Raw genomic sequence first — 23,259 nt, forward strand, 5'->3', positions numbered from 1 at the left:
CAGTTTGAGTTATTTAATGTTGTTCCCTATTTACTCTAATACCCTTCAATATATGTTAAGAAATGCATGTTATAGCATAACCCTGAAACTTACACAAATACCAGGTTATAAAATGATTTACTTAATTAGGCTTCAGCTATCATTAATAACTCTTTACCCTGCCTTTGGCTCTGTTTTTAGCTTGATTCATTTTACTCTCTTTTACTGGTCTTTTAAAAATTTTTTTTACAATTTATTTATTTTTTTATTGGCCTATTTTTAAAAATTATTTATTTATTTATTTATTTATTGGATACAGAGAGAGAGAGAGAGAGCACAATTGGGGGGAGCTGCAGGCGGAGGGAGAGGGAAAAGCAGGTTCCCTGCAGAGAGCCCAGTGTGGGGCTCTATCCCAGGACCCCAGAATCATACCCGAGCTGCCTTCAGGTACCCCTCTTTTATCGGTCTCTTAATCATGTTTTAAACTTTCTCTATTTTGTGATGTTTTGACATTTTAGGGGCCTTTCAGAACCAGGGAGCAACCTCCTCTCCTGGGGTAGCTAATTACTAGATACAGCAAACATATTGTCTTTGATTTATAAATCAACCTATCCAAGGCCCACACCCCCAAGTTGCCTCCATCACCAAATTCCCACACACCGAGCCAATACTCTCCCTGCTCTAAATGAAACCAGGGCCAGTCACTGGATAACCAGTTAATACTGCTATAGCCCATAGCCCTCTGCAAATATTCAAGCTATCCAGTCCTAAATTTACTTAGCATACCTATCCTGCCTTGCTCATTCTTTCCCATGAAAACCTCAGTAAAGGCTCTGGAACATGCTTTCCCCTCGTGCCTCCCACTTTCCCCTTGCTCCTCCTGCCTCCTGACCTTCTTTGGTCCTTCTCCATGTGGCCTTGTGTGATGCACTTCTCTTCCTGGGAACTATGAGTAACAAACTCTCTTTTCAATGGGTACCTTCCCTGATCTATTGGCCTCATCATCTGAATGAAAACAGAATTGCAAGCACATTTTAAAGCACAGTGGGATTTGGGGTTAGAACTTTTTTTTTTTTAAGATTTTATTTATTTGTCAGAGAGAGAGAGAGAGAGAGCATGAACACGCACAGGCAGGGGAGCAGCAGGCAGACGGAGAAGCAGACTCCCTGCTGAGCAAGGCGCCTGATGCAGGACTTGATCCCAGGACCCTGGGATTATGACCTGAGCTGAAGGTAGACGCTTAACCTACTAAGCCATCCAGGATTCTCAGGGTTAGAACTTTTATGCTAATTGTTTAACCCCCTCTGCCACTCTATGAAGTGCTTGTCACGATGAATCTGATTTTCACTCTGGATTCCAAATTACCCTGCTTTTAAATTCTCTCAAATGAAGTGAAAAATCCTAAAAGTACCTATTTTAGCTGTGAATCTCTCTCTCTCTCTCTCTCTCTCTCTCACACACACACACACACACACACACACACACACACACAGAAATAAACCTCAAGACCTTCCCAAATTATCCACTACCTTCTAAAGTTTCTCTGAAAGCTTAGTGTCCTCAAGTGTTTCAACTGAAAAAGAGTCTGGGGGCACCTGGGTGGCTCAGTTGTTAAGTGTCTGCCTTCAGCTCCAGTCATGATCCCAGGGTCCTGGGATAGAGTGTCACATCAGGCTCTCTACTCAGGGGGAAGCCTGCTTCTCCTTGCGTGTGCTTTCTCTGTCAAGTAAATAAATAAATAAATAATCTTTAAGGGGGAAAAAAAGAGTCTGGAATAGAAGCAGTTACCCAAACACGTTTCCTATTTTTTAATTCCCTCTCATTTTGGATTCTGGTCACCCTTAATTACATCACTGATGTGAATTTGGGGGCCTTTTGCATATAAAGTTTATTGATCATTTGATTATAGCAATTACATTTAAACATTTCTCACTAAAAAATAAAATTTTTCCTCTGCTTTAATTTATCTGTAAAATGACAGAATTGGCCTAAATAATAGTCCAATTAAAAATTTATAACTATGGTCTTCTGCTAATGGCTATATATTAGCAATACTCCAGAATTCCATAAGAGGGCAGGCTGTCCAAAAAATGTGGGGCCTGATTGACGATGAGGGACCCTATTTCCTAAAGGAAATTATTATTTTTTGTATTGTAATAAAGAAACACAAGAATTCCATTTATTGCCTTTTCCTTTTTAAATTTAAAAAAAATTTTAAAGATTTTATTTATTTATTTGACACAGAGAGAGAAATCACAAATAGGCAAAGAGGCAGGCAGAGAGAGAGGATGGAAGCAGGCTCCCCGCTGAGCAGAGAGCCCGATGTGGGGCTCTATCCCAGGACCCTGAGATCATGACCTGAGCTGAAGGCAGAGGCTTAACCCACTGAGCCACCCAGGTGCCCCAATTTTTTTATATTAAAAAAATTTTTTTTAAGCAAGTTCCATGCTGAACATGGGGCTTGATCTTATGACCCTGAGATTAAGAGTCACATGCTCTGCCTACTGAGCCAGCCAGGTACCTCAGGACTCTATTTGCAAATTTAATCTTTTTTCTTTGCCTTACCTGTGATTTACGTTTGAAGTGAAAATTTCTTATTTTACTTTTGTCTGAGGCAAACAAATCTGCACTATAATTTTATTCATTTGTGTTAGTTTTCCTCTCAGACAACATGGATACCTTTTGCTTTTTTGTTTGTTCCATCAAAATACCTGAATTTTTCCATCATCTTTCCTTCTTTAATCTTTTCCTCTGCTGATTTTACACATAATTTACTTTAACTATTCATTATCTATAGAAGGTTTCCAGGTCCCGAACTATTTCTTCCTTCCTACAGGAGTGTACACGTTTACCAGACAGGTGTGATTCTGCATTGATAACTTAAATTATTAGGTGTTTTTAAAAAATGTATTTTTATTATTATTTTTAAGTAATCTCCACACCCAAGGTGGGACTTGAACACATGACCCCAAGATCAAGAGTCAGGTGCTGGCTCCACCTACTGAGCCAGCCAGGTGCACCATTAGGTGTTTTTAAAAGTGGCGTCTTTAAAGTTTTTTCTTTTGCTCTTCAAAGTAATAGTCACCTTGGGTCAGAATCAAGTAAAAAAAGGTAGTGATCTAAATGGAGTATTTGGAAGATTGTTACTAAACAAACTAGGGTGGGATGGACTTCCCATTTAAGGGAAAGGTGATGTGTTGATTTTGAGCATGCTGAAATCTTCGCTGACAAGGGGATTGCTATTGTTTTAGAGATCCTAAAATTACCTATTATGAACAACAAAGAGTTTTATATGTATATTTTAATGGTATTTTCTAAATCTTTCCTATTCTTTAGCCTTACCCTATGATCCCACTTTTGTCCTGGGCTGTGCTTCCTGCAATGTGATCTGTTCCATCATTTTCCAAAATCGTTTTGATTATACAGATCAGACTTTAATGGGCTTCCTGAAAATATTTAATGAAAACTTCGAGATTCTGAGTTCCCCATGGATTCAGGTAAGGTCATGTGAGGTCTTCCCTCTGACACATCCAAAATTCTGTATGGACCATGCTGTGAAGTAAATGAAAACTGGACATTTTGGATACTATAATGTAACTGTGGAAATGAGGTTCCTCCCCCTCCTTGAGATTTGTTTTGTCTTGTTTGTTCTGCTTGCTTTAGGTTCGTGTTGCTTTTTGCTTTCTGTAGGCTATAGATATTTGTTTATTTCGTGACTTTTCTGGACCATGTTTCTAAGTCTCCTCTTCTTCATCATGTGTGGTCTCTGAAATCTCTGTTTCTTTGTGTTCAGCTAGTGTTTGCTGCAGTTTTCCTTGAGTGTGAGGGGCTGCAAAAAGGGTGTGCGGGGAGAAAGAGAGAGGAAGAAGGGGACAGAGAGGAAGGGAGGAAGGAAGGAAGACAGGACCAAACAAATGAACTCTTCCAAATTGGTTCTGGACTGGAGCACTCCTTCAGTGCTTTCACCGGATCCTTCAATTCTTTCTCAGTCTTGTTGCTTACATTGAGCCAAGATCAGCTAGAGGTGAAAGCTTAGGGTCTTCTGGGGTCTTTTCTTAGCCGATGTCCTGGTTTCTAAATTTTAAAATGTCTAAATTCCTCAATATACCTGGGTACTTTGGAATGCCCTAATACCAGAAGATACTTTCTCCCCAGCTTTTCTTCCCAGGATTCTGGTGCTCTATCTTATGTCTTAACTAGTCTTTGCCCCAGGTTATTCATTTGCCTTACAGAGTTTTTGAGACACGCCTGCTGCTCTCCACCCTGAGCTCTAGTCTGATGACAAAGACAAGAGCCTGTGTCAGTCCTTCAGGTTGCCCCAGAGCAGTTGCAACAGAAAACACAATTTTTTGTAAGGTCTAGTCTAGTCTCTTGCACTGGAAACCAGAAGCCCACACAAGAAGCTGCCCTTATTAAGACCACTGCCAAACCAGGAAGGAGGTAGAAGAGGGCAAATTAAAAGTTACACAGACTTTTCCACCATTTTCAAGTTGCCTTTTTCGGGATTCAGCATTCACTTGATTGCTGTAAGCCTTTGTTTTCTAGAGTTCTGACAAGTTGATTCTCATGGTTTTGCAAAAAATCTCAGCTCTCTTTTTTTGGAGTGTCCTGCCTTTGGAGATATCCACTCTGGCATTTTCACTGGTCATACTCAGTGAAGTGAGTTTTTGAATACCACACTCTTGCCCAGGGCAAACCTCATGGAGTGTACATGTTGAAAAGAGAGTCAAAACCTTTATTTCACAGATAAGAAGATAAATGTCCGGGGTGCCTGGGTGACATCATTCGGTTAAGACTCTGCCTTCAGCTCAGGTCATGATCTCAGGGTCCTGGGATCGACCCCCGCATCGGGCTCCCTGCTCAGCAGGGAGCCTGCTTCCTTCCCTTTCTCTGCCTGTCTCTCTGCCTGCTTGTGATCTCTCTCTCTCTGTCAAATAAATAAATAAAATCTTAAAAAAAAAAGAGAGAAGATAAGTCCAAATATGGAGCTGGTGGAATTCAAGCCTATTGACTCCCTGGCCAGTGGTCTTTCCCCCAAATTCCAAAGCCCTTTTTTTGGTGACTGCCCAGAAACGTGCTGATAGCACACTCAGTGGGCATCCAGGCCCTTGCTGAAAGGTTCCCATTGCCTAAAAAATTTGTCCTCCACTCACACTTAGTGACCTCTTCATCACATTACTTAGCAGAAATATGCTAATCTAGGAAGGAAGAGAATGTCTCCTTTAAGCAGGGAAAACATTTGGGACCAAAGGTGCTGCCAGGATGCACTGATGAAGGAGTAGCTTTGTGCTGTGTATGAGGTTGTCCAAACTCCCTTAACCTCAGTCTTCATCTATAAAATGTGAATCATAGTAATTCATGGCATTCTATATTTCAAGGTTGTATGGAAGAATTAATATAAAACATGAGAGAATTGATGTAAAGATGCTTTAATACTATAAGGTGGACGATGTATGAGTATAGGACGTTATTGTCGTATTTCATCATCTGGTCAGAGTTTTCTCCCTTACATATCTCCATGAGCACAGAGAATTACTTTATATACACAATATAAAATGCTCTTCCAGGAGACAGAGACCATTTTCTCTTCATCTCCTTTTTTAACCAGGGCTTGACATATCTTCTATATGTCTTCAATACATGTTTTAAAATTTAATATATATATATTTTTTAATCTCTAAGGTCTACAATAGCTTCGCTGCTGTCCTTGATTATCTCCCAGGAAGTCATAACACAATGCTTAAAAATTCTGTTTTTATAAATAATTACATTTTGGAGAAAATAAAAGAACACAAAGAATCCTTGGAAGTGAACAATCCTCAGGACTTCATTGATTACTTCCTGATGAAAATGGCACAGGTAAAATGTTAATGACAGATCCGTTATTTGTTTGCCTGCATTTCTTTTGTTCACTGATTAGTGCTCATGAGGATGTTTAAATCATCAGGCAAGAAATGCTTGACAGACACTTTAGGTACTTCTGTATGCATGGATCTACCTGGATTGAGCATCATGGAACATCACTCAATCTAAGATTGAATTGTCAAATAACTAGGATATGTGGAACCTATTAAGTTTCTACCTGAAGAGAAAGATAATGTACACTTTAGGGGAAATAAAAACACAAATTAGAAATTACAAAATATGGAGCCTTAAAATGAAGGTATATGTGATCTTATCTCAGTGTGTGGGAGAATAAGAAGGAAATGTTTAACCTAGCTGGGCTTCCTGCTTGTACTGAGGGCTGATGTAGAGCTTCAAAATATTTGCAATAAGAATAGGGGAGGGAATTTCAGATTGGTAGAATGGTATGATGAGAGGTTCAGAAGTACGTGTTGGCAAAGAGATTAGATGGATGGAAAAAGGAAGTCTTCACTGAGTGTAACCAAAATGGATTTGGACAGATATAGAGTTGGAGGTTGGTGCCTGTCAAGTAACTGTAAGACTGAATGTTGGCATGAAAAGTTTTGATTTGCTCAGGTAGATGTATGAGCCTGAACAAGAGTGGAATACAAATAATTATTGGGGAAAATTATCCTGGGAGTCCTGTAGAATGAGCTGTATGATAAGAATGGGGCCCAAGGACCAACTGTGAGATTTTTCATTTCTTGACTTTCATTTGATGAAAAAAGTCTGGACCATGGAAATACAGGGAATCCTGTAATAAAATCAAATTGTTCATTTTGTCACATCTCAGAGATCTATAGAGGCTGATTTTAGTGGGAGGAAAGGAGAAGTAAGGACTGCATGGGAGATTTTAGTAATAAGAACAGATATCCTATTTTAGAAATTTAACCAAGGAGTGAAAGATTGAGATAGTAAATCTGAATAGTGAATATGATGAGTGATAGGGTCAAGCTGGAAATTGTGTGACAAAAGTAATGTAGATGCCATAAGGACACTTGTACCAAAGCAACATCCTTGAATGGGGGAGAGGCAGAATCCAGAGTGCATTATAAAAAGCTTATTCTAGAGAATGAAATTCCTTATTGAGGCCATCACTTTATCCAATCACTTTGTAGCTTTGGTCAGAAATGAGAAACGGTGAGTAGGCTAACATGGGAAGGAAAAAAGATGCTGATGAAGTTGATTGTCAAAGAATTGTCCTTGGATTTCAGTTGGACACTCGAATCACATATTCTAGGTGCAATGGAGTGAAGAAGGTGGTGGAATTGTTTGAAGAAACTGGAAGTTTCTCTGCTTTCTCTGCTGTTAGGGCAATGTTTTTTTATCTTCCAACTCTGTTCCCCTTCCACTTTTATTTAGATCAAAGACTGGCAAAGCTCATCTGTCTTTATAAATAAAGTTTTATTGAAACACATACATACACAAAGTATGGACACCTTCCCAGAATAATGCACCCATATAAATGTTTTTGTATTTTGCATATATTTTGAGCAATTTCCTTAATGCTAGGAAGCCTTTCCACTGGTCCTGGGTGCTGACATCTCTCATATATCAATTAACAGTATTTCCTTAATATTATATTTAAAAACTGCATTGTTCCTCTGGACTTCATTATAGTATTTAGATTCTAGCTAATTATTCCATTTTTTCTTATTCTTTTTTTTTATTAGTGAATAATGAATACATTTTATTTCCATAATTTTTTTTTAAACATATAATATCTTTTTATCCCCAGGGGTACAGGTCTGTGAATCGCCAGGTTTACACAATTCACAGCACTCACCATAGCACATACCCTCCCCAATGTCCATAATCCCACCCCCCCAACCCCCCTCCCCCCATTAACCCTCAGTTTGTTTTGTGAGATTAAGAGTCACTTATGGTTTGTCTCCCTCCCAATCCCATCTTGTTTCATTTATTCTTCTCCTACCCCCTTAACCCCCCATGTTGCATCTCCTCTCCCTCATATCAGGGAGATCATATGATAGTTGTCTTTCTCCGATTGACTTATTTCGCTAAGCATGATACCCTCTAGTTCCATCCACGTCGTCGCAAATGGCAAGATTTCATTTCTTTTGATGGCTGCATAGTATTCCATTGTGTATATATGCCACATCTTCTTTATCCATTTGTCTGTTGATGGACATCTAGGTTCTTTCCATAGTTTGGCTATTGTAGACATTGCTGCTATAAACATTCGGGTGCACGTGCCCCTTCGGATCACTATGTTTGTATCTTTAGGGTAAATACCCAGCAGTGCAATTGCTGGGTCATAGGGTAGTTCTATTTTCAACATTTTGAGGAACCTCCATGCTGTTTTCCAGAGTGGTTGCACCAGCTTGCATTCCCACCAACAGTGTAGGAGGGTTCCCCTTTCTCCGCATCCTCGCCAGCATCTGTCATTTCCTGACTTGTTAATTTTAGCCATTCTGACTGGTGTGAGGTGGTATCTCATTGTGGTTTTGATTTGTATTTCCCTGATGCCGAGTGATGTGGAGCACTTTTTCATGTGTCTGTTCGCCATCTGGATGTCTTCTTTGCAGAAATGTCTGTTCATGTCCTCTGCCCATTTCTTGATTGGATTGTTTGTTCTTTGGGTGTTGAGTTAAGCTAGAACTCAATCACAAGAGGAAATTTGGAAAGAACCCAAATACATGGAGACTAAACAGCATCCTTCTAAAGAATGAATGGGTCAACCAGGAAATTAAAGAAGAGTTGAAAAAATTCATGGAAACAAATGATAATGAAAACACAACGTTTCAAAATCTGTGGGACACAACAAAGGCAGTCCTGAGAGGAAAATATATAGCAGTACAAGCCTTTCTCAAGAAACAAGAAAGGTCTCAGGTACACAACCTAACCCTACACCTAAAAGAGCTAGAGAAAGAACAAGAAAGAAACCCTAAACCCAGCAGGAGAAGAGAAATCATAAAGATCAGAGCAGAAATCAATGAAATAGAAACCAAAAAAAACAATAGAACAAATCAACGAAACTAGGAGCTGGTTCTTTGAAAGAATTAATAAGATCGATAAACCCCTGGCCAGACTTATCAAAAAGAAAAGAGAAAGGACCCAAATAAATAAAATCATGAATGAAAGAGGAGAGATCACAACGAACACCAAAGAAATACAGACAATTATAAGAACATACTATGAGCAACTCTACGCCAACAAATTTGACAATCTGGAAGAAATGGATGCATTCCTAGAGACATATAAACTACCACAACTGAACCAGGAAGAAATAGAAAGCCTGAACAGACCCATAACCAGTAAGGAGATTGAAACAGTCATCAAAAATCTCCAAACAAACAAAAGCCCAGGGCCAGATGGCTTCCCGGGGGAATTCTACCAAACATTTAAAGAAGAACTAATTCCTATTCTCCTGAAACTGTTCCAAAAAATAGAAATGGAAGGAAAACTTCCAAACTCATTTTATGAGGCCAGCATCACCTTGATCCCAAAACCAGACAAGGATCCCATCAAAAAAGAGAACTACAGACCAATATCCTTGATGAGCACAGATGCAAAAATTCTCACCAAAATACTAGCCAATAGGATTCAACAGTACATTAAAAGGATTATTCACCACGACCAAGTGGGATTTATTCCAGGGCTGCAAGGTTGGTTCAACATCCACAAATCAATCAATGTGATACAACACATTAATAAAAGAAAGAACAAGAACCATATGATACTCTCCATAGATGCTGAAAAAGCATTTGACAAAGTACAGCATCCCTTCCTGATCAAAACTCTTCAAAGTGTAGGGATAGAGGGCACATACCTCAATATTATCAAAGCCATCTATGAAAAACCCACCGCAAATATCATTCTCAATGGAGAAAAACTGAAAGCTTTTCCGCTAAGGTCAGGAACACGGCAGGGATGTCCGTTATCACCACTGCTATTCAACATAGTACTAGAAGTCCTAGCCTCAGCAATCAGACAACAAAAGGAAATTAAAGGCATCCAAATTGGCAAAGAAGAAGTCAAACTATCACTCTTCGCAGATGATATGATACTATATGTGGAAAACCCAAAAGACTCCACTCCAAAACTGCTAGAACTTGTACAGGAATTCAGTAAAGTGTCAGGATATAAAATCAATGCCCAGAAATCAGTTGCATTTCTCTACACCAACAACAAGACATTTTTTCTTATTCTTAATATCTACACTGAGTATAATTCACATGCCATACCCTCCCCACATTTCAAGTATAATTCAGTAGTTGTGTATTTTCAGAGTTGTGCAACCACCACCACAATCAATTACCAAACATTTTCATCACCCTCAAAAGAAACCCCATAAGCTTGAGTAGTTATCTCCACTGTCCCCCAGACCCTTCCAGCTTTCAGGCTTCACTTCTCTACTTTCTGTCGATATAGATTTGCTATTCTGGATGTTTCATATTAATGAAATTATACTGTATTTTGTTCTAGCTTCTTTCATTTCACTCCTTTATGTGCTTGAATGATATTCTGGAGAGGATATACCATGTTTTATGTATCTACTCCTTGGTTGATGGACATTTTGATTGTTTCTGGGTTTTTGGCTCTTTTTCTTTTCTTTCTAAGATTTTATTTATTTGAGAGAGAATGAGAGAGCATGAGCCAGAGGGAGAGGCAGAGGGAGAGGGAGAAGCAGGCTCCCCACTGAACAGGGAGCCCAATTCCAGGCTTGATCCCAGGACGCTGGGACCATGACCTGAACCAAAGGCAAATGCTTAACCAGCTGAGCCACACCGGCGCCGCTGGGTTTTTGGCTCTTATGAATAATGCTTCTATGGACATTTGTGTGCAAGTTTTTGTGTAGATCTATGTTTTAATTTCTCTTGGGTATATACCTGGTGGTAGAATTGCTAGATCATATGATAAGTTTATATTTAACCTTGGGTGGAAGTGTGGTGGATCAAAAACCTAAATGTAAGAGCTAAAAATATAAAACTCCTAGAAGAAAACTTAGGCATAAAATTGGCTAAAATTGATAATCTATGTGTATGTAAGCACTGATTCTTCAAATTCACTTCAATAGATGAAATGCTAATAATGGTTTATAAGTGCCCTACTCTTTTTCCTGGCTTTAGAGTAGTTTTAGTTTGGAAAGGTTAGAAAAGTGTGTGACGTTGATGTTACCAGTGGGTCTAGCAAATACAGCTGTTGAGGTTAAGCCTGTCTTAATGGAGTTGATGACAATCTAGGCATGCCACAGGTCACTTGGGGATTGTAAGAACCTTATTAAATTAATGTTGGCCCAGAGGACTGGATAGGAAGAAATTTTTTTTTTAATTTTAGCGATCTCCATAGTCAATATTTTAAATGGCCCCATTGTTTTTTTCAATTTTGTGTCACCCTTATCTTAAACCAGCTTTAGTTTTCCTTGTGAGGTGCTTTTACTCTCCCTATGAAAAGTTATGAGATCTCTATTCATTCGGTGTCTTATTCTAAGCATCTGCCTTACTCCCATAGTCTCCTTCATCCTTTATGGGCAGTTAATGTCCAAATTTTCTGTCTTCAAGTCTGTAATATTTCTTCTATTTATATATCTGCACTAATTCCTGCACTTATTTCCCAAACCAAATTGTCCTGCCTTACATCTGGAGTACCATAGGGGCTGGCCCCCTTTTGTCTTTGTAAATTTGTTCTCGCTACAATCTGTTCTAGGATGTGCTGCCATGTTAGCTTTTGCATATTTTCAACTTTGTAATGAGTTTTTAGGCAATATAGAGTCTACATAAATTCTGTAACAGAAGAGAATTACAAACTCTTGATACTGGCTTATACCATTTTTTAAGATATGGCTCTAATTTACTCATTTCTATCAGATAAGATTGTGTTTGCCTACCAACAAGAGAAAACCCAATTAACAATTTTTTTTAAAGATTTTATTTATTTATTTACAGACTGAGATCACAAGTAGGCAGAGAGGCAGGCAGAGAGAGGAGGGGAAGCAGGCTCCCTGCTGAGCAGAGAGCCCAATGCGCGGGGTCGATCCCAGGATCCTGAGATCATGACCAGAGGCTTTAACCCACTGAACCACCCAGGTGCCCCCCAATTAACAATGTTTTAAAGAAATAGTGGGGAGTGCCTCTCTGCCTACTTTCGATCTCTCTCTCTCTCTCTCTCTCTCTCTGTCAAATACATAAATTAAAAAAAAACCACCTTAAAAAAAAAAGAAATGGTGTATTTTTTTCAGGTACAGAAACTCTCATGTTGGGCAGTCCAGGACTTGTACAGTAGCCCTGAAGTATCATGGACTCATGTGCCTTCCATTTTTCTTTAGCATACCTACTGTGTAGAATTCATGTTCATCATGTTTCAAGATGATGTCTACACTACTTCCACCAACATATCTGTGTAGGCATGTAGCAAAAAGAAGGAAGGAAAGTGACACCAAGAGGCCATTGGGAGGCGCCTGGGTGGCTTACTAGGTTAAGCAGCAGATCAAGATTCCAGGGTCCTGGGATCGAGCTCCACGTTGGCCTCCCTGCTCAGTGGGGAGTCTGCTTCTCTCTCTCCCTCTCGCCCTCTCCCCACTCTTGTGCTTGCTCTCTCATTTGTTCTCTCTCTTTCAAATAAATAAAATAAAATCTTTAAGAAAAAAAAAATAGTCCTTTGGTAAGAAATATGTTGCTTGGCCAGTGTAGCTGCAAAAGAGGCTAGGAAATGGAATCTGTAGGCAAGTTTGCTTAATTATATAACAATGTGTTATTTTAGATTTATTATAATTACGTATGCTGCCAAACCAGCAAATAATTACATCAAATAATTCCTAGGAAAATGACGACAATCAGTTGAAGTTTACTTTTGAAAACTTAGTAAACAGTATATCTGATTTATTTGGAGCTGGGACAGAAACGACAAGCACCACCCTACGATATAGTCTCCTGCTTCTGCTGAAGCACCCAGAAGTCACAGGTATGGCCAACATGGTGGGCAGGGTGTACTTCTGGGCATATAACTGATGTTTATAATGATGTTGGAGCACCTTCAAAGTGTTCATAGAACCCGAATTGGCATGTAAATATATATGCATTTTCTCTTTTTTCATCTGTCTCATTTGTGTTTTATCAGCTAAAGTCCAGGAAGAGATTGAGCGTGTAATTGGCAGATGCCAGAGCCCTTGCATGCAAGACAGGAGCCGCATGCCCTATATGAATGCGGTATTGCACGAGATCCAGAGATATATTGATCTTATCCCAAACAGCCTGCCTCATGCAGTGACCCGTGACATTAAGTTCAGAAACTATGTCATCCCCAAGGTAAGATGTGTTTCTCCTACACCTGACTTCAGTGCTCTTGAAGTTCTCATATTCACGGTGTGGTTTCAATCCTCTACCAGTACAGATGAGAGAGTGCAAGAATTATACATGTGGCAGCTTGATGGACTTTGTGCTGTTTCCAGTTTGAGGCTATACATTTTTTTTTGAGGCTATACATTTTTATAATGGGTTTTGATATTGACTGTGTAATTCTTCCAAATTTGTTCTATTTCTTTAATATTGTTTTGGCTACTCTTAGCTATTTACATTTCCAAATAAATTGTAGTATCAATTTGCCAATTATCCAAAGCACTTGGCAATGGTTTTTATCAGGGTGATAGTAAATTAACTTGGAAAGAATTGACATGTTGGAATGTTGAATCTTTCAATTTATGGATATGGTGTATTCTCCTAATTTATTTGGGCTTTCTTTAATTTGTTTCAATATTGTTTTCAATATAGTGGCTTGTACATCTTTTAGATTTTTCCTAGGTAAATGATATTTTTAATGTTATTATAAATTGTATAATTTTTTAAATGCCTTTTCTACTTTTTTGGAATATGGAAAATAATTGATTTTATTATTTTGGTGACCTCATATCTACCAACCTTTCCAAATTCACTTATCATTGTTAATAATTTGAATCTAATTAACCATGGATCACTCAAGTCTACTGTATTGGACATGACTGACCTAAGTGGTTTTTTTTTTTTTTTTCTGTAATATTTAAAACCTTATCTTCAGGGGCGCCTGGGTGGCTCAGTGGGTTAAAGCCTCTGCTTTCGGCTCCGGTCATGGTCCTAGGGTCCTGGGATCGAGCCCCACATCAGGCTCTCTGCTCAGCAGGGAGCCTGCTTCCCTCTCTCTCTCTGCCTGCCTCTCAGCCTACTTGTGATCTCTGTCTGTCAAATAAATAAAATCTTAAAAAAAAATAAAACCTTATCTTCAGAGGCACATCAGTAGCTTAGTCAGTTAAGCGTTAGCCTTCAGCTCAGGTCATGATCCCCAGGTCCTAGGATCAAGTCCAACATTGGGCTCCTTGCTAAGCCAGGAGCCTGCTTCTCCTTCTGTATGCTGCTCCTGCTGCTTGTGCTCTCTCTCTGACAAATAAATAAATAAAATCTTAAAAAGTATATTTTATCTGGGCTTTAAAAAAGCATAGAAGGGGAGCCTGGGTAGCTCAGTCACTGGGTGTCTGCATTCATCTCGGGTCATGATCCCAGGGTCCTGGGATCGAGTCCCACATTGGGCTTCCCGCTCAGCGGGAAGCCTGCTTCTCCCTCTCCCACACCCCCTGCTCGTATTCCCTCTCACTGTGTCTCTCTCTGTCAAATAAATAAAATCTTTTAAAAAAGGAAAAGGAAGAAGCATAGAAGGCACTAGAGAATCCCTTTCTAGAGAAATGAAAGAACTTAAATCTAAACAAGTTGAAATCAAATAGGCTATTAATGAGATGCAGTAAAAAAATAGAGGCTTTGGGGCACCTGGTTGGCTCAGTGGGTTAAGCCTCTGCCTTTGGCTCAGGTCACGATCTCAGAGTCCTGGGATCAAGCCCCACATCGGGCCCCTTGCCCCGCAGAGGGCCTCCTTCCCCCCCCCCCCCCGCCTGCCACTCTGCTTACTTGTGATCTCTCTCTGTCAAATAAATAAATAAAATCTTTTAAAAAAATAGAGGCTCTGAGTGTTAGGATAAATGAAGCAGAAGAAAGAATTAAGGATATAGAAGACAAAAGTGTTGGAGAATAAAGAAGCTGAGAAAAAGAGATAAACAACTACTGGATCACGAGGGGAGAGTTCAAGAGATAAGTGATACCATTAAGTGCAATATTAGAATAACTGGAATCCCAGAAGAGGAAAGGGAGAGAGAGAGAGAGAGAGAGAGAGAGAGAGAGACAGAAGGTATATTGGAGCAAATTATAGCAGAGAACTTCCTTAATCTGGGGAAGGAAACAGGCATCCAAATCCAGGAGGCACAGAGAACCCCCCTCAAAATCAATAAAAATAGGTCAACACTTTGACATATGATAGTGAAACTTGCAAATCTCAGAGACAAAGAGTAAATCCTGAAAACAGCTCAGGACAAGAGGTTCATAACCTACAAGGCTAGAAACATTAGACTGGCAGCAGACCTATCCACAGAGACCTGGCAAGTCAGAAAGCACTGGTATGATATATTCAGGGTCCTAAATTAGAAAAATATACAGCCAAGGATACTTTATCCAGTTAGGATGTTATTCAAAATAAAAGGAATGATAAAAACTTCCAGGACAAATTAAAAGAATTTGTGACCACTAAATCAGCCCTGCAAGAAATATTAAATATTAAAAGGGATCTGTTACACAAAGAGGGAGCCTAAAAGTAACATAGAACAGAAAGGAACAGAGACAATATACAGAAACAATAAGTTATACCAAAGAAAATTCATATTTTTGAGGGTAAAGTCAAGTGAGTTTTGATCAATATGTAAGGTTGTGTAATTAGCACAACTAAGATATAAAACATTTCTATCATCTCAAAAATTTCCTTCATTCTCCTTTTACAGTTAATCCACCTCCCCCAGTTTCAACCATTGGTAACCATTGATCTACTTCTGGTTCTACGGTTTTGCCTTTTAAGGAATGTAACATAATGGAATGTGACATAAAAGTAGTATAACCTGTAATCAATATAAACCTTTATCTTTTTTAAGTGACAGAATGTGTTTGAGATTAATCTTTGTTATCACATGTATCATTAGTTGTTCCTTGTTTTGATGAGTAGTTTTCATCATATCGAGTGCCACAAGTTGTTTATCCATTCACTAATTGATGGATATTTGGGTAATTTCCAGTTTGGGGCCATTTGAATAAAGGTGCTGTGAACATTTGCATACAGATTTTTGTGTGGACATAAATTTTGTTTTCTTTTGGGTAAATGCTTAGGAGGGGGACTTGGCTTAACTGTTCATAAAAAACTGTCAAACTGTTTTCTAAATGTGGCTGAGACAGTTTACATTCCCACAAGCAACATATTAGAGTTCCAGTTACTCTAGGCCCCCTCCATCACTTGCCATGGTTCGTCTTTTTAAATTTTAGATCCTATAGGAGGTTGTGTAGTGATATCACATTTTGTTTTACTTCTATTTTCTGGATATATAATGATGATTTGTTTCTTTTCATGCACTGATTGACTACTCATATATGTTCTTTGGTGGAGTGTTTGCTGAAATTATATTCCTATTTTTTATTGGGTCATTTCCCTTACTTAAGTATTGCAATCCTTTATATATTTTCCATGCAAGTCTTGTATCACATATAGGTGTTGCTAACATTCACTCTCAGTCTGTTGGGTTGTTTTTTTCTTTTTCCCTTTCTTTCTTTAGTTTTCAAAGAATGTCTTTCAAAGAGCAGAAGTTTTGAATTTTCATGGAGTTCAATTTATTATTTCTCTTTTGACTTGTGTTATTGTGTCTTATCTGAAAAATTTGTTGCCAACACAATTTCCCAAATATATGCCCTTACGTTTTCTTCTACAAGTTTTATGCTCTTAGATTTTCTATTTAGGTCTGTGATCCATTTAAAGTTCATTTTTACTTATTGTGTGAAGTAGTAATGTTTTGTTGTTGTTGTTGTTGTTGTTGTTATGGATATCCACTTATCCCAGCATCATTTATTGATAATATATTAGCTTTTTAAATCTTAAAGTAATATTTTCACATACTATTTGTCTTAAAGTATATAAGGCAATGATTTTTTTAAAAAAATAATTTGAGAGAGACAGAGACAGTGAGAGAGAGCATGAGCAGGAATGAGGGGGAGAAGCAGACTCCATGTGGAGCAGGGAGTCCAATGTGAGGCTTGATCCCAGGACCCTGGGTTCATGACCTGAGCCGAAGGCAGACACTTAATGACTGAGCCACCCAGGTGTCCCAAAGGCAATGACTTTGTAAATAAAATTATAGACCTTAAATATGATAAACTTAGAGGGTAGAATTTCCTTCCAATGTTTAATTTAAAAAAGTAGAAAATCTAAATAGCCTTTAAACACACATACACAATGACTATGAAATGTTTTATGTATATATAAATAACATATGAAAATGTATATACATCTGTATTTTAAGTGCATATCTACTTATGTCCATCAATCTACCTCACTCCTAAATATTTCACTATGCATCTTCTAAGAACGAGGGCTTTCTGCACATTCATTGAGATGAACAGCATTCATCTCAAGGAACTATTATCTATACAATAATTTTATCTAATATATAGCCTATAATTACATTTTTTCTGTTATCCTAAAATACTCTTTTATAGCTTTTTTTGAAGGGGCATATAGTAGCTAATCAAGGAATAAGTATGTAATTTGATTATCTGTCCCTTTAGGCTACCCTTTTATAAAGAAAAGTTCCATTTCCTTTATTTGTCTCATTTCAAGGCGCTGACAGTTTTGAGGAGTCCAGGACACCGTGTGGAATATTCCTCAGTCTGGTTCGGGTGGTTTTTGTTTTTGTTTTGAGATTAGATTCCACTTCTGTGTTTTGGGGAAGAAAATTACATAGGTGATGTTGTGTATGTCCCAATGCATCACATTTGGCTAGAGACTTACAATACCAATCTATACCATTATTGGTGATGTTAAGCTACTCACTTATGAAGGAGGTATCTGCCATAATTCTCTATTGCTAGGGATCTATTTTTCATAGGTGATTGATAAGAAAAAATCTATGGCATGGTACTTTAAGACCTTGTAAATATCCTGTTTCCCAAATCATTAATCTAATAGTTTTAGCATTAATTAATGATCTTTACTTGAATTGTTGAAAAATGATAAGTTTTTAAATTTTATTATTGGGGTATGTGTGTGTGTGTGTGTGTGTGTATAGCTAGGATTCATCTATAACAAAGAGTTCCCCCACATTTTTTTTTTTAAAGATTTTAGGGCGCCTGGGTGGCTCAGTAGGTTAAGCCGCTGCCTTCGGCTCAGGTCATGATCCCAGGGTCCTGGGATCGAGTCCCACATCGGGCTCTCTGCTCAGCAGGGAGCCTGCTTCCCTTCCTCTCTCTCTGCCTGCCTCTCTGCCTACTTGTGATCTCTGTCTGTCAAATAAATAAATAAAATAAAATAAAAAGAGAGAAAATATTCTCTTAAAAAAAAAAATAAAGATTTTATTTACTTTAGAGACAGTGTGAGTGGGGAGAGGGGCAGAGGGAGAGGAGAGACAGAATCTCAAGCAGACCCCTGCTATGCCATAATCCACATGAGATGTATGAAAACTGAAGTGACAAAATAGAGCAAAGAGACACACAAGTGTCCAAACATTGTGATCAGTGGAGGGAATTCAGAGGGCAAGTAACCAAGCATTCGGTATTTCAGACCTTATTGGAGGCCATGTTAGCATCCTGCCTAGCACTGGCCTTAATCTCATCCCAGTTTATTACTTGGTCTCTCTGGCTGGAAATCCTATGGGCCTTCTTTGGACCTTGGATTCTTCACATATAGATCAAAATATTGAACTAAGTTATTTCCACATTTCTTCCAGCTCTACAACTTCTTTCTAACCCAGTTTATCTTCATCTGTTCATTTCAGGGCACAAATGTGTTAGTATCACTGACTTCTGTGCTACATGATGAAAAAGAATTCCCCAACCCAGGGGTATTTGACCCTGCCCACTTCCTGGATGATAATGGCAACTTTAAGAAGAGTGATTATTTCATGCCTTTCTCAGCAGGTAATAAATTCCTTAGGTGCTGAAGGGGACAAAATATTTTGGGGGTGTGGCACTACATAGTGCCTCCCCTGGCGTGGGTAGAATTGTTCTTTGTCCATGACCAGAAACATCACTCTAGATATATCACTGAGCTACCAAGAGCTCCTCTAAGCAGCAGATGAAACTCATTTAGACTTTACTCACTGGCCATGAGAAAGGTATATAACTCCTCAACTTTGAGTTAAGTATTTTATTTATTTTTTTTTAAAGATTTTATTTATTTATTTGAGAAAGAGTGAGAGCACAAGCAGGGGGAACAGGAGAAGGAGAAGCAGGGTTGCTGCTGAGCAGGAAGCTTGATGCAGGGCTCAATTCCAGGAACCCTGGGATCATGTCCTGAGCTGAAGGCAGATAATTAACCAACTGAGCTACCCAGGTACCCCAAGTTAAGTATCTTCTATGTGGGGCGCCTGGGTGGCTCAGTCAGTTAGGTGTCTGGCTTTAACTCAGGTCATGCTCTCAGGATCCTGGGATTAAGCCTTACTTCAGGCTCCCTGCTCAGTGGGGAATCTGCTTGTCCCTCTGCCACCCTACCCACTCATACTCTCAAATATATATATATATATATATATATATATATTTTTTTTTTTTAAAGTATTTTCTTCACTTCCCAGAGTGAGCTCTGGGGTGAAAACTATCCACAAGCACAGCATGGACACCACAGGGGCTCACACTCTAGTTAGGGAAGCAGACTAGTAAACAGATCATTATAATCTGATAAGACTAGTGTTGTGGGAGAGGAAAGGCCAGGCTGCTCAGGAGACCAGAAGAGGCAGCTTCCTGCTCACCCCCAGCCCACAGTGAGGTATGAACTGGAATAAGCAACATTCTAACAGCAGAAAGGGAATTTGAGCTGACTCACAGCAGATAGGAAGTGAGGGAAAGAAGAGAAGATGGGGCACTTTTACAAAGTAGACCGTAAGAGAAGGATGTTTCTATAAACTAAGGTCAGAACCTGCCAACCAACCATGGCATCAAGGAAACCTTTGCAAAGTGGCAGGATGCCCTGCACCTGATTGTCCTCCACTCAAGATCATGTATCTTGGATATTGGGTCTCCACATCAATAGTGTTCACTGAGTCTCCAGCCATGGAGTTCCCTTCAATTATCTGATGGTTTTCAATACCTGCTTTGGGTCTTGCACTGTGCATACCAAGATGTCAAGGACTGAGCCTTCCCTACAAGTAATGCACATTTTAGTGTGGTAGAAAAGATAAACAGGAAATTATGATTCAAGGTGATGATCTATGCTTTAATTGAAGAGTGAATAAGATTCTGAGGATACCCAGAGAGAGCAAGACTCTACTGCCTGAGGAGATCACAGGGATTATAGAGAGGAAATGCATGAGACATAGATCCTGAAAGAAGTATAAGAGAATTGCACCTTAACCAAAAGGAACACCATGAGATAAAGCTGCAAACGTCATGGTATGTTGGAGAATGATGAAGAGTTTGTATGGCTAGAACCAAGAGTAGAGGGTTTGGAATATGGAAGGAGGGATATGGAACCTCAGACTGGGTACAGAATGTGAAGAGCCAGTTCAACCCATTTGACCTCCTGTCATAGGACAGATCAGGGACACACTGAATATTTTAAAGTGAGAGAGTAATACATTTAGACGTGTTTTTGGAATCACATGAAGGAAAAAAATCTTTTTAAACTTTATGCCAGAGGTAGGAATGGAGACACAGATACATGAGTTCTCTTCTCTTAGTCCTTCTCCCTCCAATGCACTTGGTGAAGGGAGTGGGTTTCTACAAAAATGTATGGAAACTGGAAATATGAAAAGAGCAGTTGTAATGTGGAAATACATAGTGAAGTGCTTGATGTAGGCCTGATACTCAATAATTAATTGTTGAATGAAGGGTTCCCATTAAGACACTAGGTGAATAGCAAGCATTTCCACCCTTCTGTCCACCTGTCCCTCTAACCTTCCTTCCACCTCTCCATCAGCCTGGTCATTCATCATATATTTCTTGTGACATGTCTTATGACGGTTCAAAACATAGTGTTCAAGGAACAGATCCCTTGTGTTTGTTACTTTCAGGAAAACGAATATGTGTGGGAGAAGGACTGGCCCGTATGGAGCTGTTTTTATTCTTGACCACCATTTTACAGAAATTCACCCTGAAATCTCTGGTCGACCCAAAGGACATTGATACCACCCCAATTGCCAGTGGGTTTGGCCATCTCCCACCCCCCTACCAGCTCTGCTTCATTCCCATATGAGGAAGGGCAGACCATCTGCCTGCTGCTGTGCTGTTGTCTGTAGCTCCTCCTCCTCTAGGGCATCATTCACCTCCTCACCGCTGGGGATGCACTCTCTGACCTCAGCTCCTGTTTCCCCATTCCCTCCATACCCAGTGAACATCCAACCTCCGCTAAAGGAAAGTTTCCAGGGGCGCCTGGTGGCTCAGTCATTTAAGCGTCTACCTTTGGCTCAGGTCATGGTCCTGGAGTCCTGTGACTGAGCCCTGAATCAGGCTCCCTGCTCAGTGGGGAGTATGTGTCTCCCTCTCCCTCTGCTTCTCTGGCTCGTGCTTGCTCATCTCTCTCACCTGCTCATTCTCTCTCTCAAGTAAAATTTTTTTGGGGGAAAAAAAAGAGGAATGTTTCCAGAATTTCATTACACACATGCTGTGCTATTGTTTATACTCTGTAACACTTGTATTTGGCACCATATATACTTCTCTAATATTGAGCTGTTACTCTGTTATCACCGTGAAACAAAACCAAATGATTTGTATAAGCTAACATACAGCCATTTGTCCTCTGCGTGTTGTAAATGGAAAGCATCACTATTTGCTGAGCCAGTTCTTAGACTTTCCTTTTTTGGAAGAAATGGAAGAAAATAGAGTCCAAAGAAATGGAAGAAATGGAAGAAAATAGAGTCCAAAGAAATGGAAGAAATGGAAGAAAATAGAGTCCAAAGAGGCCACACTGCACCGTCCTCATAATGAAAGCACAGAGAGGGACAAAGAGGAAGAGGGCAGGAAAGCTCTCTTGGCTCTGTGTCACCTATAGGTACTTGAGGTTTGAATTTGAAAGTGAGAAAAGTTATGTCCAGGAGCTGGGTAATAGAATTTCAGCCATGAGGGGAAGAAATAATTCATGTTAGAATTCATTTCTCTGCTTTGGTGTCACTTTGAACACCAAAGATTAGACATGTTGGTATGAACTTGTTTCAAACTTAGAGTCACTTGTTAACATATGCTTTCATATTGCTCATCAGATCTTCTAAGTGTATTCTTTGCTCTCTGACCTAGAACAAAATCCCTGGAAGGCATCACTAGATATTCTTTTTTCTACTTTCCAACACATTGTTTTATACCTAACACAAGTGTGATGGCTTATCTAAAACATAGACAACTAAACATCTTATACCAGTCAAATAATTTCCATAAATTTTTTCTTATGTTTCTAAGTTATGAAATGAGCATCACCTATTAACCTTCTGCCTGCTCCTCTCCTAGAGAAAAATTTTATACTTTGGCATGCATTTTTAAGATAACATATGAGGTAGATGTACATATACATAATGTATGTCCAAAGTATATAATCACACACAATATATGTTATACATACACATACACACATGAGATTAAAAATGATCTTTACCACTGTGCTCGTATTATACATAATGTTCTACAACTTGCTATTTTTCTACTATACAGTATGCCAAGAAAAATTCTAAATAATAAAAACATGGGCATGAGGCCCCTGGATGACTCAGTAGGTTAAGTAGTTGCCTTCAGCTCAAGTCATGATCCTGGGGTCCTGGGTTTGAGTCCCGCATTGGGCTCCCTGCTCAGTGGAGAGCCTGCTTCTTCCTCTCCCTCTGCCTGTTGCTTTGCCTACTTGTGTTCTATCTCTCTATCAAATAAATAAGTAAAATGTTTAAAAAATTTAAAAAACAGGGGCGCCTGGATGGCTCAGTGGGTTAAGCCTCTGCCTTCAGCTCAGGTCACGATCCCAGGGTCTTGGGATCAAGCCCTACAACGGGCTCTCTGCTCAGCAGGGAGCCTGCTTCCCTTCCTCTCTCTCTTTGCCTACTTGTGATCTGTCTGTCAAATAAATAAATAAAATCTTTAAAAAAAATTTTAAAAAACATGGGCAAATGATTTGAATGGACAGATTACAGAAAAGGAAATGAAATGTTTCCCAAACTCATGAAAAGATCTTAGAAATAAAAGGTACAAATTAGAACTCTATTATATTCCTTTAAGCCTTGATTGGTAAATGAAAAGATTTTAATGGAAGTATTAGCAAATGTGTGTGCCACACATTTGTGAGTTTGTGTTCCAAAGTTATCTTCTCCATGAAACCTACCCTGAGATTCTTTTTGAAAGTTAATTA

The 23,259-nt window shown here is 39.1% G+C and overlaps 1 protein-coding gene across 2 annotated transcripts in view; it reads left to right on the forward strand.

The window, feature by feature from the left end:
- Positions 1-21,429, forward strand: part of LOC111144935 (cytochrome P450 2C41-like) — a 26,530-nt gene extending 5,101 nt beyond the window's left edge. The window contains exons 4-9 of one of the 2 annotated variants that reach the window (XM_022499543.1): positions 3,316-3,476; positions 5,662-5,838; positions 12,663-12,804; positions 12,961-13,148; positions 18,722-18,863; positions 20,951-21,429. In XM_022499543.1, coding sequence (XP_022355251.1) covers positions 3,316-3,476; positions 5,662-5,838; positions 12,663-12,804; positions 12,961-13,148; positions 18,722-18,863; positions 20,951-21,132 — 992 coding nt within the window. In that variant the 3' untranslated portion in view covers positions 21,133-21,429. The remainder of the gene's footprint in view (positions 1-3,315; positions 3,477-5,661; positions 5,839-12,662; positions 12,805-12,960; positions 13,149-18,721; positions 18,864-20,950) is intronic. The other variant, XM_022499544.1, reaches the window with a different exon arrangement.
- Positions 21,430-23,259: the final 1,830 nt, after the last annotated feature.

Source organism: Enhydra lutris, unplaced genomic scaffold (genome assembly GCF_002288905.1).
Source record: "Enhydra lutris kenyoni isolate GAN:26980312 unplaced genomic scaffold, ASM228890v2 scaffoldscaffold12, whole genome shotgun sequence".
NCBI lineage: Eukaryota > Metazoa > Chordata > Mammalia > Carnivora > Mustelidae > Enhydra > Enhydra lutris.